This window comes from Dermacentor variabilis, chromosome 9 (genome assembly GCF_050947875.1).
Source record: "Dermacentor variabilis isolate Ectoservices chromosome 9, ASM5094787v1, whole genome shotgun sequence".
Classification (NCBI taxonomy): Eukaryota; Metazoa; Arthropoda; class Arachnida; order Ixodida; family Ixodidae; genus Dermacentor; species Dermacentor variabilis.
In genome coordinates this window covers 109032614-109046185 of record NC_134576.1, presented here as the reverse complement: position 1 = coordinate 109046185, position 13572 = coordinate 109032614, and the positions used below count along the sequence as shown (strand labels likewise).

General features: G+C 47.3%; 1 protein-coding gene across 4 annotated transcripts in view; it reads left to right on the top strand.

Annotated features, from left to right (window-relative positions):
- Positions 1–13572, top strand: part of LOC142557263 (CDK5 and ABL1 enzyme substrate 2) — a 154746-nt gene that overhangs the window by 78575 nt on the left and 62599 nt on the right. For 3 of the 4 annotated variants that reach the window (XM_075668976.1, XM_075668974.1, XM_075668973.1), the window contains exon 2: positions 589–636. The exons of the other annotated variant lie outside the window; for it this stretch is intronic. In XM_075668976.1, the coding sequence (XP_075525091.1) occupies positions 589–636 (48 nt within the window). The remainder of the gene's footprint in view (positions 1–588; positions 637–13572) is intronic. 4 annotated transcript variants of the gene reach the window in all.

Genomic DNA, 13572 nt, shown 5'->3' with positions numbered 1-13572 from the left:
TCTCCAGATTCTCTCCTTTCTCCGTGAGTGGTATCAATAATAATAATAATAATAATAATAATAATCCTAACGTCTATAAGGCTCCGGTAACGCAATATTCGTATAGAGTAATATACCTTTATGAACACGCCAGAACGCTCTACCGCTGCGCTAGTTTACGCGGTAACATTTCAGTGTCGCAATTTACTCGTTTCATGTTCCATTGATCTTTCTCTTCTTCATCCTCTTCTCTTTCCCGATCCCCCTCTCTCTATCATTATTTTTTTTTTTCGTTCAACGTCATCGTCTCCGCAAAACGTCATCGCCCCCGAAACCACCGGCGTGGTCGATGCCGTTGCTGCCACCCTGTCGGAACGTGGTCATCATCGTTACCCCCGTGCGCATCGCTCCCCCTCCCTTCTCCACCTCCTTTCCCGGCTGACGTCACAACGTCACGCAACACCCTGTCATACGTCCCGTAATCCCCCCTTCCCCCATCCGTCCCTTCCGGTCCCGGCTGACGTCACAACGTCGCGCAACACCCTGCTTTACTTCCCGTCATCCCTTCTTCCGGCTGTCGTCGTTTCCCTCCTTTCCCCTTTGTCGCAGGCTTCGGGAAGCATCTCGCACTGTCTGCTTCTCTGTGTCGCTAGAGACGTGAGTACGGCACGGTTGTAGCGCGTAGTACGTAGCCGTAGACTTTGGTTGCAGCACTTGTCACGGTCTCTGGCTGTGTTGCGTTAGGCTGCATCATTTGTTGGAACGCTGCGCTAGCGAGCTTCGCATTAACGGGGCAAAAGAAGGAATAAACTTGAATTATAAAAGTGAGCCGACGGTAGAATGGTCCGAGTACTGACACGATATTTTCTAGCCTTCCTTTCTTTTTCTTTTCTTTACATGAAGGCGTGGTACCTCTAAACCCCAGAGAGAGAGAGAGAGAGAGAGAACTAGTGGCAATACTCAGGGCGCCGTGACTAGTTTAGTGCGGTAGCGTTTCTACGGTCAGTCTTGATTTTGTTTACCAAGAGCATACATTGTGTCGTGACATAATGACGCTATCTTAGGGGTAGATGCGTATCTAGGTGCCGCGTAGAGGTACCTTTTTAACATGAGCCCAATGCATGGTACACTGGCGATTTTTTGCATTTCGCCCTCTGTTGCTTGGTGGCTACGGTGTTGGGCTGCTAAGCACAAGGTCGCGGGATCGAATCCCGGCCACGGCGGCCGCGTTTCGACGGGGGCGAAATGCGATAACACCCGTGTACTTAGATTTAGGTGCACGTTAAAGAACCCCAGGTGGTCGAAATTGCCGGAGCTCCCCAATGCGGCGTGCCTCATAATCAGATCGTGCTTTTGGCACGTAAAACTACATAATTTAACTTAATTTGATTTGCATTACGCCCCCGTATAAATGCGGCCGCCGAGGCTGGGATTCGATCCCGCGACTTCGTGCGTAGCAGCGTAACGCCAAAGGCAGTAAGCAACTACGTAGGGTAGTGTGTGTGTGTGTGTGTGTGTGTGTGTGTGTGTGTGTGTGTGTGTGTGTGTGTGTGTGTGTGTGTGTGTGTGTGTGTGTGTGTGTGTGTGTGTGTGTGTGTGCGCGCGCGCGCCCGCGCAAGTGGGCTTATCAGAAAATTCGCCTAGCTTCCACAGATTCCCAGAAAATTGTCCCTGGGCTGCACCGCAAACGGGACCTTGGATTATACGTTCCGAAATCTTTGTGTTCCTTGAGGGGCTCACTGTAGTCTGACTCTGTGTTTGCCTGCATTACAGGTGACCTACGCCTAGAATTCGTGTAGACCCGCGAACTTCTGTTGGGTTTACTTAAAACAGCCTGACACGGAAGAGCTGGCCAGCTGCGCCGTCAAGATTGCGAATCTCGAAGCGCGACGGTGTCTCGGTGCCCTTTGCTTCCTCTCGCGGGGAATCTGTAGGGACGAGAATACGCGAGATTCTCGCGTATAGGTTGCTATACATTTCCTGGGGCGAAGTACATAACCTAACGAGTCTAATTATTCCGATGCTTGTTCATTTCCGCGCTTCGGCAGTTTACAAAGTGCCGGTCCGCCAACGTTATTATTGCCAGAATCGGCTGGCAGTGAGCGGTGAACGATTAAAAGAAAAAAAAAACGGAAACGGAATCCAGCGAAAGTAATCGCTACGTCATACCGTGCTCTGGGTACGTATCACGTCGCGATCGTTTCACTTTTCCATTCTGCCGTTCATCGTTGGCTAGCGTGATGCCAAACAAACCTTTGTTACCGTCAGTATGGGTCCCCCTCTGCGACGGGCGATAAGAAAATGAACGGAGTCGAAAGAAAAATCACCATCGTCATCACTCTGGTTACGCCCACTGCAGGGCAAAGGCCTCTCCCGTATACTTCTCCAAGTACCCCGGTCATGCGCTAATTGCGGCCCATGTTGTCCCTGCAAACTCCTCAATCTCGTCCGCCCACCTAACTTTCTGCCGCCCCCCTGCAACGCTTCGCTTTTCTTGGAATCCCAAGGAAGGAAAAATAATTCCTGCATAATGTGGACCCTTGGTTTCGTCATGGTCGCTACGCAACGGCGTCGTCGACAAATTTAATTGAGGTTGGTCGCCCCCCGGCGGATGTCGGGTGTTTTCCGTCGCCAGTGTTGGGTAAGTTACGTCAGCTGCGAGTCGCGCGACTACATCGGGCGCAATTTTTAGAACACTCTGCCACCCAGTAATCCCCGTCGAGCGGATCCGTCTTATAATGCTGTCGCCCTGTTCTCGCTCCTGTTCGTCCCTGCGCTTGCGCCCTGGCGCGCAGCCCTCGCAAGCAGCATTAGCAAAGCCCCCTTTTCGTCATTTACCCTTCCCCTTTACCCAAACACGCACGCGTCCCCTTCCAACCTCGTCAACCTCGTTCGTGCTCGCTTTGTCATTGAAACAAAGCCAGACACCTTCCGCAGTCTCTCTCTCTCCCTTCATCTCGGTTACCGGTGTATACACCCACTGGGTGCACCGCGACCCCCGGCTCATTATGTCTTGGCAGGCCAGGTGCGATTGCAGCCTAGACCTTGGAGGTAGCAACCACCAACAAACATGGGTCGGCAAAATAAGTGCATACTCGCTCACTTACTCACACTTGCTTGCCGGTATACGTCCTCATTTATTTTTATTTTCTTTTTTTTTACTGTGTACGTATGCACACTCACGTCTGCTGGCCCTGGCCAGCATTCGGTCACGTGCGCATCCACGTCGATTCACGTCTACCAGCGATACTACTAACTAAAGTTTGGGGCCCCAAACGTCTTGGGGCCCCAAAGAAATAGCGTCGAAGCCAGTGCGCATGCGCGAGATGCAAACTGCGTTTGGGTTTTGCGTCGGGCGCGATATTTCACTGATTTAGCGGGAGACCCAAAAGATTTGCCTAAACAAACATGGCGGCACCCATCGACAGAGTAAAACATCTTTATTAATAATATTTGAATGGCGAGAGCAGTGTGGGAGGAACCCTCAGTCCAGGGTCCCTATAAGATGGTTCCGGCGATGCTTCGAGCCCGTTGTATCACAGCTCGGATCTCGGGAGGTCCGTCGCGGAGGGCATCGTCCCACAGCTCTTTGTTGCGTAGGGGGTAAAGGAGAGTTGGCAAGGGAGGAAAGAGGTTTGCAGTGCATCGAAGCGACGGCTCTAACGTAGCACCAAACTGGGCTCGATTCGTGGTGACGCGTGAAGTTCGCAAGCTAGGAGAAGTGACTGTGGTTATCGCTTTCTCTGAACTAGCTTGTGTTGTGAAGATTGATTCATTAGACGCCGCTGATTCCGAATTTGATTGTGGATTTTATGGCTCGTAGGCCTAACGCGGCTCAGCTTGGCTGGTTAACGCACAGTTGGTTACTCAAAACTAAGTGCAACTAATTGTTTGCTGCTTACAGAATAACCTCTAAATTGTATTTAAATGCGAAAACACGAAAGCCAGAATTACTATTCCTGTTATAAAATCGTATACTTTATTTAATTTCTAATGGCTTTTTTTTGACGCCGTAGTGGCGCTGTCAGCGCAAGACGCTATCCGCAAACGCCAAGGCCTATTCTAAGAGTCTTCACTCCTGCGTGCCCCAGTGCTAGCAGCCGCAAAGCTTTTTGGGACCCAAAACTATTGGGGCCCCTCTTCTAAGACTCTCTAATGACAACGCGCCGTGCAAGAGCGATTTTCGTGCACACTCGTTGCGTATGTGTACGTCACGTGGCACCCGAGAAAACGTTTTATAATTTCCAAGAGCATCGCACTGCTGTTGGATGTCGATCAGAGGACGCCAGAATTAATGCGTAGCGTGTATGAATATCGCGGAAACGATTGAGCGCGTTCTGTTGGCACGTCACGTGTATTCCACCTAGAGGCAAATGAAGCATAGTTCCCCTATGCAATAGCGTGCTAACTTGAGCTGGGTGGCACATGTCTCAAGAAAACGATTAACAGCGCTGAACAACTGGACGTGATTGAGACAGACGAGGTGATGAGTCTTGGGTTTTCAATATAACAAAAAAAATGGCGAGTTAATCAGCAGTGGATAAAATCAACAAATCGGAAGTCGGCGGCGCCGCTCAAAATGTGTCGATTGCGCTGCAACCTACGGTGGCGCCATCTGTCATGGCTACGGTGAACACCGTGTTTTCGCCGTCGTTCCATTGGAACATGTTTTGTGAGAATTTGAAGACGTCTACTCGTCTGTCGGTTTAGGCCCCGCTGGCCTCCTTGCACAAAGCGCTTGGCTTCAGGAATAACGGAGGGAAAGTAAACATGTCCGCATTATAGGTTAGTGGAAGGCGATTGGAGGTTTGGTGGCAGAGGAGTAGGCCTGGATCACGAACAACGGAGGTGTACAAAAACGAAGTTCCCAGTAGCAGTTCAGAAAGTTTGATGCTATGTTATATGTTGCTTTGTTGAAACAAAGAAAAAATAGAGTTAGGATATTCAGCAAAATAGAAAAAAAATATGAGCTTGGTGGCGAAACCCACCGGCCCGTTTAATGTGCTTGACGATTGATGATGCTTGCAGCATCCGTCATTCCAACCATGCGGAAACCCGGACAATTTTCGATTTGTCGGAAATTTCTGGATGCCGCGCGTCCCCGCAGGACGACGCCCGCTTCGGATTTCTCGTCGAACAGAGTTGCTCATCCAAGACCCGCAAATGTGGTATTGAACTAAACTCTCTACAACGTGCTATAGCTCTGCGCGAAAATTCCAGCGCGAACAAAACCGGCGGTTTAAGCGGGTCAAGACGTATACGTGCACCCGACACTCCTATTTGCGCAACCACAATCAGCGAGGTCGGGCGCCGGTCTCGCGCGTTCTCGGAGGCGATGACGTAGCATGTAGTATATGTACAGAAGAAAAGAGCTCGGTGACTGGAGCCACGTGCCGCGCCCTGTCTAAAATGGGACGCTCGTAAAATGCGTCCGTCCATTTCGCAGTATGTGCTATCAGTCACGAACGACTATCTCTATACTGCCCGTTATCAAGGACCTCACTTACAACCGCGAAGGCCTTGGAAGGGGAGTTTGGGTGCTATCATTCCACCGAAGGCGCGTCGTATACGTCGCGCTGCGTGTGTTAGCAATGAGAGAGCTGGAAGGGAGATGCGACAGTAAACAGAGCGAGGTGAATGGGGAACAGATAACATCGCCAGGGTAAGTGTATATACGGCGAGAAATCCTCACTCAGAATCGTATCAGATGTGCCCGTCGCGGTGGCTCTTTGGATTTGGCGTGGTATACATGCTCTTTGGCTCCTGAAAGCCCAAACGCCATTTCCCTTCGAGGACAATTAGATCAGTAATTGATTACTTGGTAAACGTTTCGCTGAGCGGTCCTACCGCAGCCGAAACTGCAGTGATACAGCTCGGCGTGTCACAGAAGCTAAGCTTAAGATTTTGCGTTACGTTTCCCGCGTTCCAATCGGCGATTTCAGGTGTCGTCGGCGTATCAGATATGGTACGTTGGGCTTTGCTGGGTTGACTGCCTCCTTTCTACTTTTTTTTTTCTCGTTGATTTCTCGTAAGTCCTCCTAAGCAGGCAAGCAAAGTGCGCAACCGCGATCTCGGAATGATCATCACCATCATCATCATTATTATAATCTCGGTGAATCGGTGCGAGCTAGCGAAGCAACTTCCCGGCGTCAACGCAAACCACAACGAGGCGGCGAACGCGGCGGCGCGAGGACAAGCCAACCTTGCCTCTGCTGCTGCGGTCGACCCGTCGTGGTGGTGGGAAAACCAAGGACAGAATGACCGCCTACAACGAAATCGTGACGTGGTACAGACTAGAGGGAAGGACTATGCCGCCACCTCATCCGGGCGTGACCCGTAAGGAAGCGATGTTATATCGACAACTTCAGACGGGGTCGTTATTCACCCCGGTGCCGATGAGGCACGTGGGTCCGAGTGTTTGTGTGAGTGACCTGTGTTGTGTTTGTCGATGAATTGGTGCAAATCTGTCCATTCTGGACATTCTTTCTCTGTGAGCCTCTTCTTTTGGACACTGTCGTAGAGTTGCTTGCTCAACCACAGAGGATTCCTTTTTTTCTTCTTCAGTTGCTTGAAACCGATTTTCTCGATAAATTGTTCTCGAGGCGTACTGCAAAAAAAAAAAAAAGTTATTCGCGAAACATTTTTATTGTTATCAGTATTAGGACAACTTCGTTCCTAATTACCATCCGAATCTTGTTGGCCAATCACCCACAGTAAGGGTATGCGCGCCATCGGTAAAGGAAAGCGAAACGAAACGACCTCGTCATGGCCGACAGCTTACTTTGCGTTCATCGTCTTCAAATAAGAATTTCCTTTAGCTACCTCCTGCCGTCCAATCTTGGCCTATCCCCCCTTAATGGGTGCGAGCCATAAAAGAGGATCATCATCATCATCATCATCATCAGTAAAACGCGTTGTTCGGCTAGTTGGTGCATAGCTCTCAATAGATGAAGCGCCAACAGCGACGGCACACCAGGAAAGGAACAAAGACAGGACAAGGCGCTATAGGTTGCTTAGCCCTTGTCCTGTCTTTGTTCCTTTCTAGTGGGCCGTCGCTGTTGGCGCTTCATCTATTGAAATCATCATCAGCTTGGCGTGGTCGAACCGTACATCGCCGACTCGGCCTGCATATCGACGAATCAAACTCGACGTGTCGAATGCACTCCGGACGGTTGCATGGGGCTGCCGTGCGTGGGTGTGAAAGGCCGTATACATGCACGCATCCTCGCGGGCGTAATCGCTCGGCAGGAGACGTCTTGCCTTGTCTTGTCTTGTGTCCCAGACAATGGCGCATACCCACTATGGGGGATTGGCCAAGAAGCAGGCGGTTTTTCGTATGCTTAGAAGTAGATCCAAACTACATTTAAATTGTGGAGCGTGAGACTAGAACTGTAATTTAGACGTGTGATGAAAATATTGGGAAGAATTTGCGGCGGCACATTTGTGGGCGCGCGCATAACTTACAACGTCTCGGAATCGCCTTCGACTTCGTCTGCTCTTCCGCAGCTCCGTGTCAACGCGACGACCTGACCGTCGTGCACTTGTCCTGCTGAACGCCTCGCCTGCCGTGCCTAATGCTACATGTCTTTTTTTAAATTTCTTTAATGGGATCGAACATTTCTGCGGCGTCTTCATCAAGCAATGATAACTTCGAGGGTGATGATGATGTGGGTGTACGTATGCACGTGTTAATTCGATGAGGTGCGTTCACAGTTCTCGCAATAGCTCTGCCTTACGGCAATCAGTGCGTGTCTGCGTGTACCGAACTGCGCGTGTGTATATAACTGTCTACTTATTGGCTGCAGTAGCCAAGTGCATAAGCACGTAAATGCATTGGCAAAACCAGAACTGCCGCATCGTTCATTGCGTAGGATTCCATGAACATTTCTCCAAAGCTTCGCTTAACTATCGATTCCAACATATCCGTTGGATCTGCATGATTTGCTTTTTTTCTTTTTTTCTTTTTTCGGATAAGCGATCGAGAACTAGGGGAAGTCAAAAAGACACTTAGAAGAGTAATAATTAAATCTCTCACTTATTACCCTTCTACAAACCCTAAAAAGTCACTGTTACCGCGGGAATAGGCTTGGCAAGCCAGGAAAGACGCAAAAACGAATTACGGTGTGCAGAAGCCGCCTTGAAGTTCCCGTGACGTCATGGAATTTGATGCCGTCTGCTCGGGTTTAGTTAACATTTATCGGTAAAGACGAACTAGAGATTATTCTAAAAGCGTATAGGGATGTTCCAACAGCGAAATTTTCGAAACGACTGCAAGCGATCTCGAATCGAATTGATCCTGAAAAAAAAGAAGAGGCCAAAGTTAGAACACAAGTTTCAGGAACTCTTGATGCCCCACGACGGTCCCCCCAAAATACGAGAAAGTAGATTGAAATTCATGACGTCATGCTGACGTATTACCGGCACTGGTATTCCGGCGCGAAATTCACAATATGTAACTTTAACTTTCATTTTTCGTTTCTAACATAAATAACCTATATAGCATCTAAATTGAGGAAAATAAGAGTTTTTGAAGGAGTAGCTTTTCATCACTACTGATCTATTGCTTTTATTTAGTGTTCCGCTGAGCTTCGAAAGCCGTTTCAGTGGCATTGCGGACAAGGACACATTGAGATTTGATGTTTGCTTTGTTTCACCACATCAGCGCATTTGTACCACAACAGAATGCACCGTTTATGGTGAGGATAGCAGGGTAAAATCTGCGCATCTGCAGCTTGACTAGCCCCGCCAGACCCTCGGCACAAGGGCATCAACATGCGGTACAAAAGAGCGAGTCTTACGCAAAATTTGAAGTCACACGTCAAAAAACCATAACGTGTAAACACTCAAGTTGTCATAATTACATCGGAAAGAAAAGGCATTTAAGGACACCACATTTAAAATTGAATTTTTTTAGACATTGCACGTGAACTGTCGTCTGTTAGTTTGAATTTGTTTAGTGCATCGGGTTGGCAATACTGTAGTAGCTGGGACCCTCGTAGTTTGTACGCGAGGATCCCAGCTACTACAGTGCCAGTCTTGTTGAACGCATAGAGGAATTTAGAGTTAAGTTTGCTAATGGGGGGGGGGGGGGGGCAGGGGGTACGTACGTGGCGGCTGTTATGGATTAGTTCTTATCTAAATGTCGTGTAAGAGATAGTATTCGTAGATAGTTTCAATTTTGAAGATCTTAAATCTTGCAAGTGATTCGCACGTATGCGCATTGCACGGTATATCTTTCGTCACCAGCTCTGTGCGCAGCGCCTGGCGCACTGATTCGATGAACATTGTCCTGCTTAGATCACAAGTGAACTGTTTTAAATTTTCCTTCCTTCCGTCAACAATCCAATTGTGGAACAAGCTTGATGGATCCGTTAGACGACTACCCACGGAACAATTTTCTGCAGAAGTGAAAAAATATACGTATTCTGTTAGTATTTATTAGCACTCTTAACTTTGATCTGCGTTCTGTAGACCCGTCTCGTCTCGTTTGTGTGATAATTTAAACTGTTGTATTCTGCAAACGTGTTCTTGTATCTTCGAAGGTTTGTATTGACCCACCCCCTGGGGGCTATGTCTCGTATGGAGACAGCAGTATTTGTAAATAAAAAAGGAAATGCAACTCACCCGCAATTCGATCTTTCGTGCGTGTGCAGCGGAACCTTCCAGGTATGCGCGGTCTCCTCGCGTGACCCCCTGTAATTTGTTATTCGTACACGGGTCGATACCGTCGCGATTCGGGGTTCCGTAAACTCCGCGACCTCGGTGCGGACGGCCGTTGCTATAGCTGCCGCTGCAGTACTTAAGAGGAAGCTTTAGCTCGGGTGCTGCTATGTAAATACACGTAGAAGGAGAATTCGTTTTTCTCGGCAACCCCTGCACCAAATTTGGCGAGTTTTGTTGCATTTAAAAGGGAACCTTAACATCTAGTGTCTGTCGGTTTCGAATTTTGAATTTAGCTCGTCATTTTTCTTTCATCAAAAATTGGCGAAAATCAAATTTTCGGAAAACGAAACTATCAAGTTTAACTCGGCAATGAAAAACGATGTCACAATTCCGTGAATAGCATCTAATGGTACATCCAAATCGGACGAAACTGATGTGTCACACATGAATCTCACAAATTTAGCAATGTGGAAATACAGCTTTTGCAGAACCCTTGTACACGAACATAACATTTTCACGTAAGATATAAGATGGCATATACTCAATTTGTCCACTTTCAATCATCTAATGGATGCCGTTCACAGAACCGCGATATCTATTATTGATGCAGAGCTGTTAATTTGTAAACTTCGTGCTTCTATTTATTTCTTTTTTTTTTCAAACTTTCCATTTCTGAAAATTCTCGTAACGAAATTCAGGCCTTAGATCAAAATTCCGCTTCCAACAGTCACTAGAATTTAACTTTCTCTCTCAAATGCGACAAATGTCATTAAAATTGGTCCAGGGGTTATCTCAGAAAAATGGTTTTTTTCGTTGTACATGTATTTGAATAGCCCGCGTCGGAGTTCGGCCCGAGCTAAAGCTTCCTCCCTACAGCGTCTGTTAGGCGGCTATAGTATGAACTGGGATTTCGATCGTGCGCGCAATTGTCCACGCGGAGCTCTTGCGTGCGCCGACCCGACGTCCCCGCCACGAGTAGAGAGTGTCACGCTGCTGTCATGTATACGCGGACTTAAGTAATACCTCGTTCTTACGTGCGTGCGTATACCTCGGTCGTGCGAGAGCATCATATCGCATCACTCACGCGCGCACGTCACGCCTTTGCACGTGGCACTATCGAGAACATAAAAAACTGTTTAGTCGTAGCCAGTGTTCAGTCGCCTTCCAACGGTCGAGTGGTATCTACACCTTTCATTGTGTGCAAGTTTGGCCGGCCAAGGTTCAGCATCAGCGCTAGAAATTAAGGGCAAGGACTCCGTTTTCTTTTGAAGTTCGCGCCGGAATATGCTCCGTCGATGACGTCAGCGTTTGCGCCGGGAATCGTCCGGGTTCGTACGGGTGTACGACGTACACTGCTGTTTTGCCGCTGTTGCCGCTGCCTGTTGGGCCCCAGGCCTCGTCAAACTGCTCAATGAGCAGCTTTTTGTCTGAAGTCCATTTTTTCCTTGAGGAAAATAAAAACTGATTCTGATTCTCTATTCTCGTGTAATCGAGCCGTTGTGTATGTGTTTCAGAGAGAGAGAGAGAATGCCTTTCGAAAAGCTGTCGGGTTGAGTCTGCTTATTTGTTCTACCTTCCTTGTTGGCAGACGTTTCGCGAGCAATCGCGAGCAAGGAGGCTGTCAGAATCCCAGAAACCATGACGTCATGGTTTCCCGGTCTATCGCCTTTCGTTATCGCATCCCTATATTTCTGACTAACCCATGGTTCCGCTCGCTGTAAGACCGACCTCATTCGGAATTCCACAAATGTAAGCTATTGATCCAGGTTAAGGGGACACTGGATAAGAAAAAGAAAAATGAGCTGTACGTTTATTATTAAGTCACCGTTCTTCGATACCATAAACGCTAATCTTATCGTTAGAAGATACTTGGTAAGCCGGGAAAAGACAAATCTAAGGACCGGACAGGTGGCGACGCCGCCTCGAAGTTCTCGCACCAGCCCACGATGACGTCATGGATTCTGACAGGCATCTGCTCAGGCTTGTAAACTTTTTATCGTTAAAGATGGACTTAGTCGAGTTCTAAAAGAGGCAACGACTGAACCTGTAAAGTTTCAAAAAGCTGTTGCTGCACCACCATATGACCAAGATACTCGGTGTGATTTATTGAAAAATTTGTGACGTCACACTGACGTATCGACGCTGAGACGAGAGAGAGGCGGACGTTGCCGGTGTGGGGGGGTAGTGCGAAAAAAAAAAAAAAAAAGGTTTGCCCTCGGCTTCGATATAAAAGGAAGAGCAATGTCGCTTATACTTATCGAGGCGAGATGCTGAGGAAAGAATGGCTCACCTCCTCAGTAATGATGCAGAGCTATGATAAATTGACTATTCATAGTGCAAAAAAAAACTAACAATAGTATTGGTACCTATAGTACTAGTGATAGTTCGCCTTGAAACTGTCGATAGTATTACAATCGTCCAATCCGACACCCGAAGGCGCTGCTTTCGTTGCTGCCGCTTGCAGAACAAGCAGCTCGAGACATGCAGGAGAACATCACCAAGATTAGGTTGAGTTTCTTTTTAACGTGTGCTACGTCTCGCGATATTACGTTATCTGTAAGTGCACTATCTATGGCATAGAGTTTCATACAATAATTGCTGGAGGCAATTCTGGCGACAGTGTCTACGGGAGCTGCGACAGGAGCGGTTGACCCAGGGTAGTAATTCTGGGAAGTACATGGATTTGCCTAAACTTCGTCCTTCTGGCTTCAGTTTGGCCACCTCGACAGTTTAAGGCGCTGCAATTAGTAGCGATTGTGTGTGTTCGCAGTATTCTGCACTTAGAAAAGTATGGATCGCTTTGAAATGTAGGACAATGAAGTCAGGTAAAGCGTAACAAAGAAAGCCACAAGAACGTATGAATCCAGAAGTGCGAAGATGAGACAAATCGATGTACTTCCCATCATTCCCACGGCGGCTTAACGATCGCAGCGCCGGAATTCCCTCTAGTAATATAGTATGAAACTGCATGATCTATGGTACTATCGATGGTGCGCTTGATATTGCTATCGATACCAACAGCGCGCAATATACCCGTGTATTATCTATAGTTTTTGCACTGTCGATAATTCTATAACTCACCTTTTTACATCTCTGTTCCTCGCTCCGTATCCTCGATCCGAACATTTTGTTTGCTTCCATCTCGGCTGCTATACTGAACCATTTCTAAACACTATTGTGGTAGAGCCCTGTCTGGGCGGAACTTTACACAAATTCTGGTGTATAAACAAAGCATTCTACGGGAAAATAAATCAATCAGTCGAAGCAGCTTTATTTCCACCGATAACGATACACGGGGAAGAAAAAAAAAAAGGGGGGGGGGGAGATCGGAGAAAATAGCGTTTCGCTGCTGCTTGACAAGTCTACCTGACACAACAGTGATAGGTTGGGGGGCTATATACTGAACGGAAGAAGAAACGGTACATAATGTATACAACTATAACAACGCAAGGTGCGTGTATATATATATATATATATATATATATATATATATATATATATATATATATATATATATATATATATATATATATATATATATATATAAAACCAGGGTGTTTCAGCGAACACTTTGAAAATTTTTTAAAGGTTGTCTGTGGCAAATAGCTCAATTCTACTTCATGAGCCGGTCTACTCGAAGCGGCGGACCCTACTTGCACAAAAAAAAAAATGAAATGCAAAATCGACTAATTAACAAGAATGCGCTGATTAACTTTTAGCTAGTTATCTTACGACCCATGCTGAAATTTACAAATTCTAGCAGTGGACTTCGCAAGGCGGATCCACTTGGAACGAATGCTCAGGACGACACCAGTGTCGAGACAAATTCCCGAACTTTGCGGAGAAATGCCTCAATCGTAAATCGCAAAGCGCGTGTAATGAGTTGCAACCTTTGTAAAGGAAGTTGTGGTTTACACTGCAGAAGAGAGA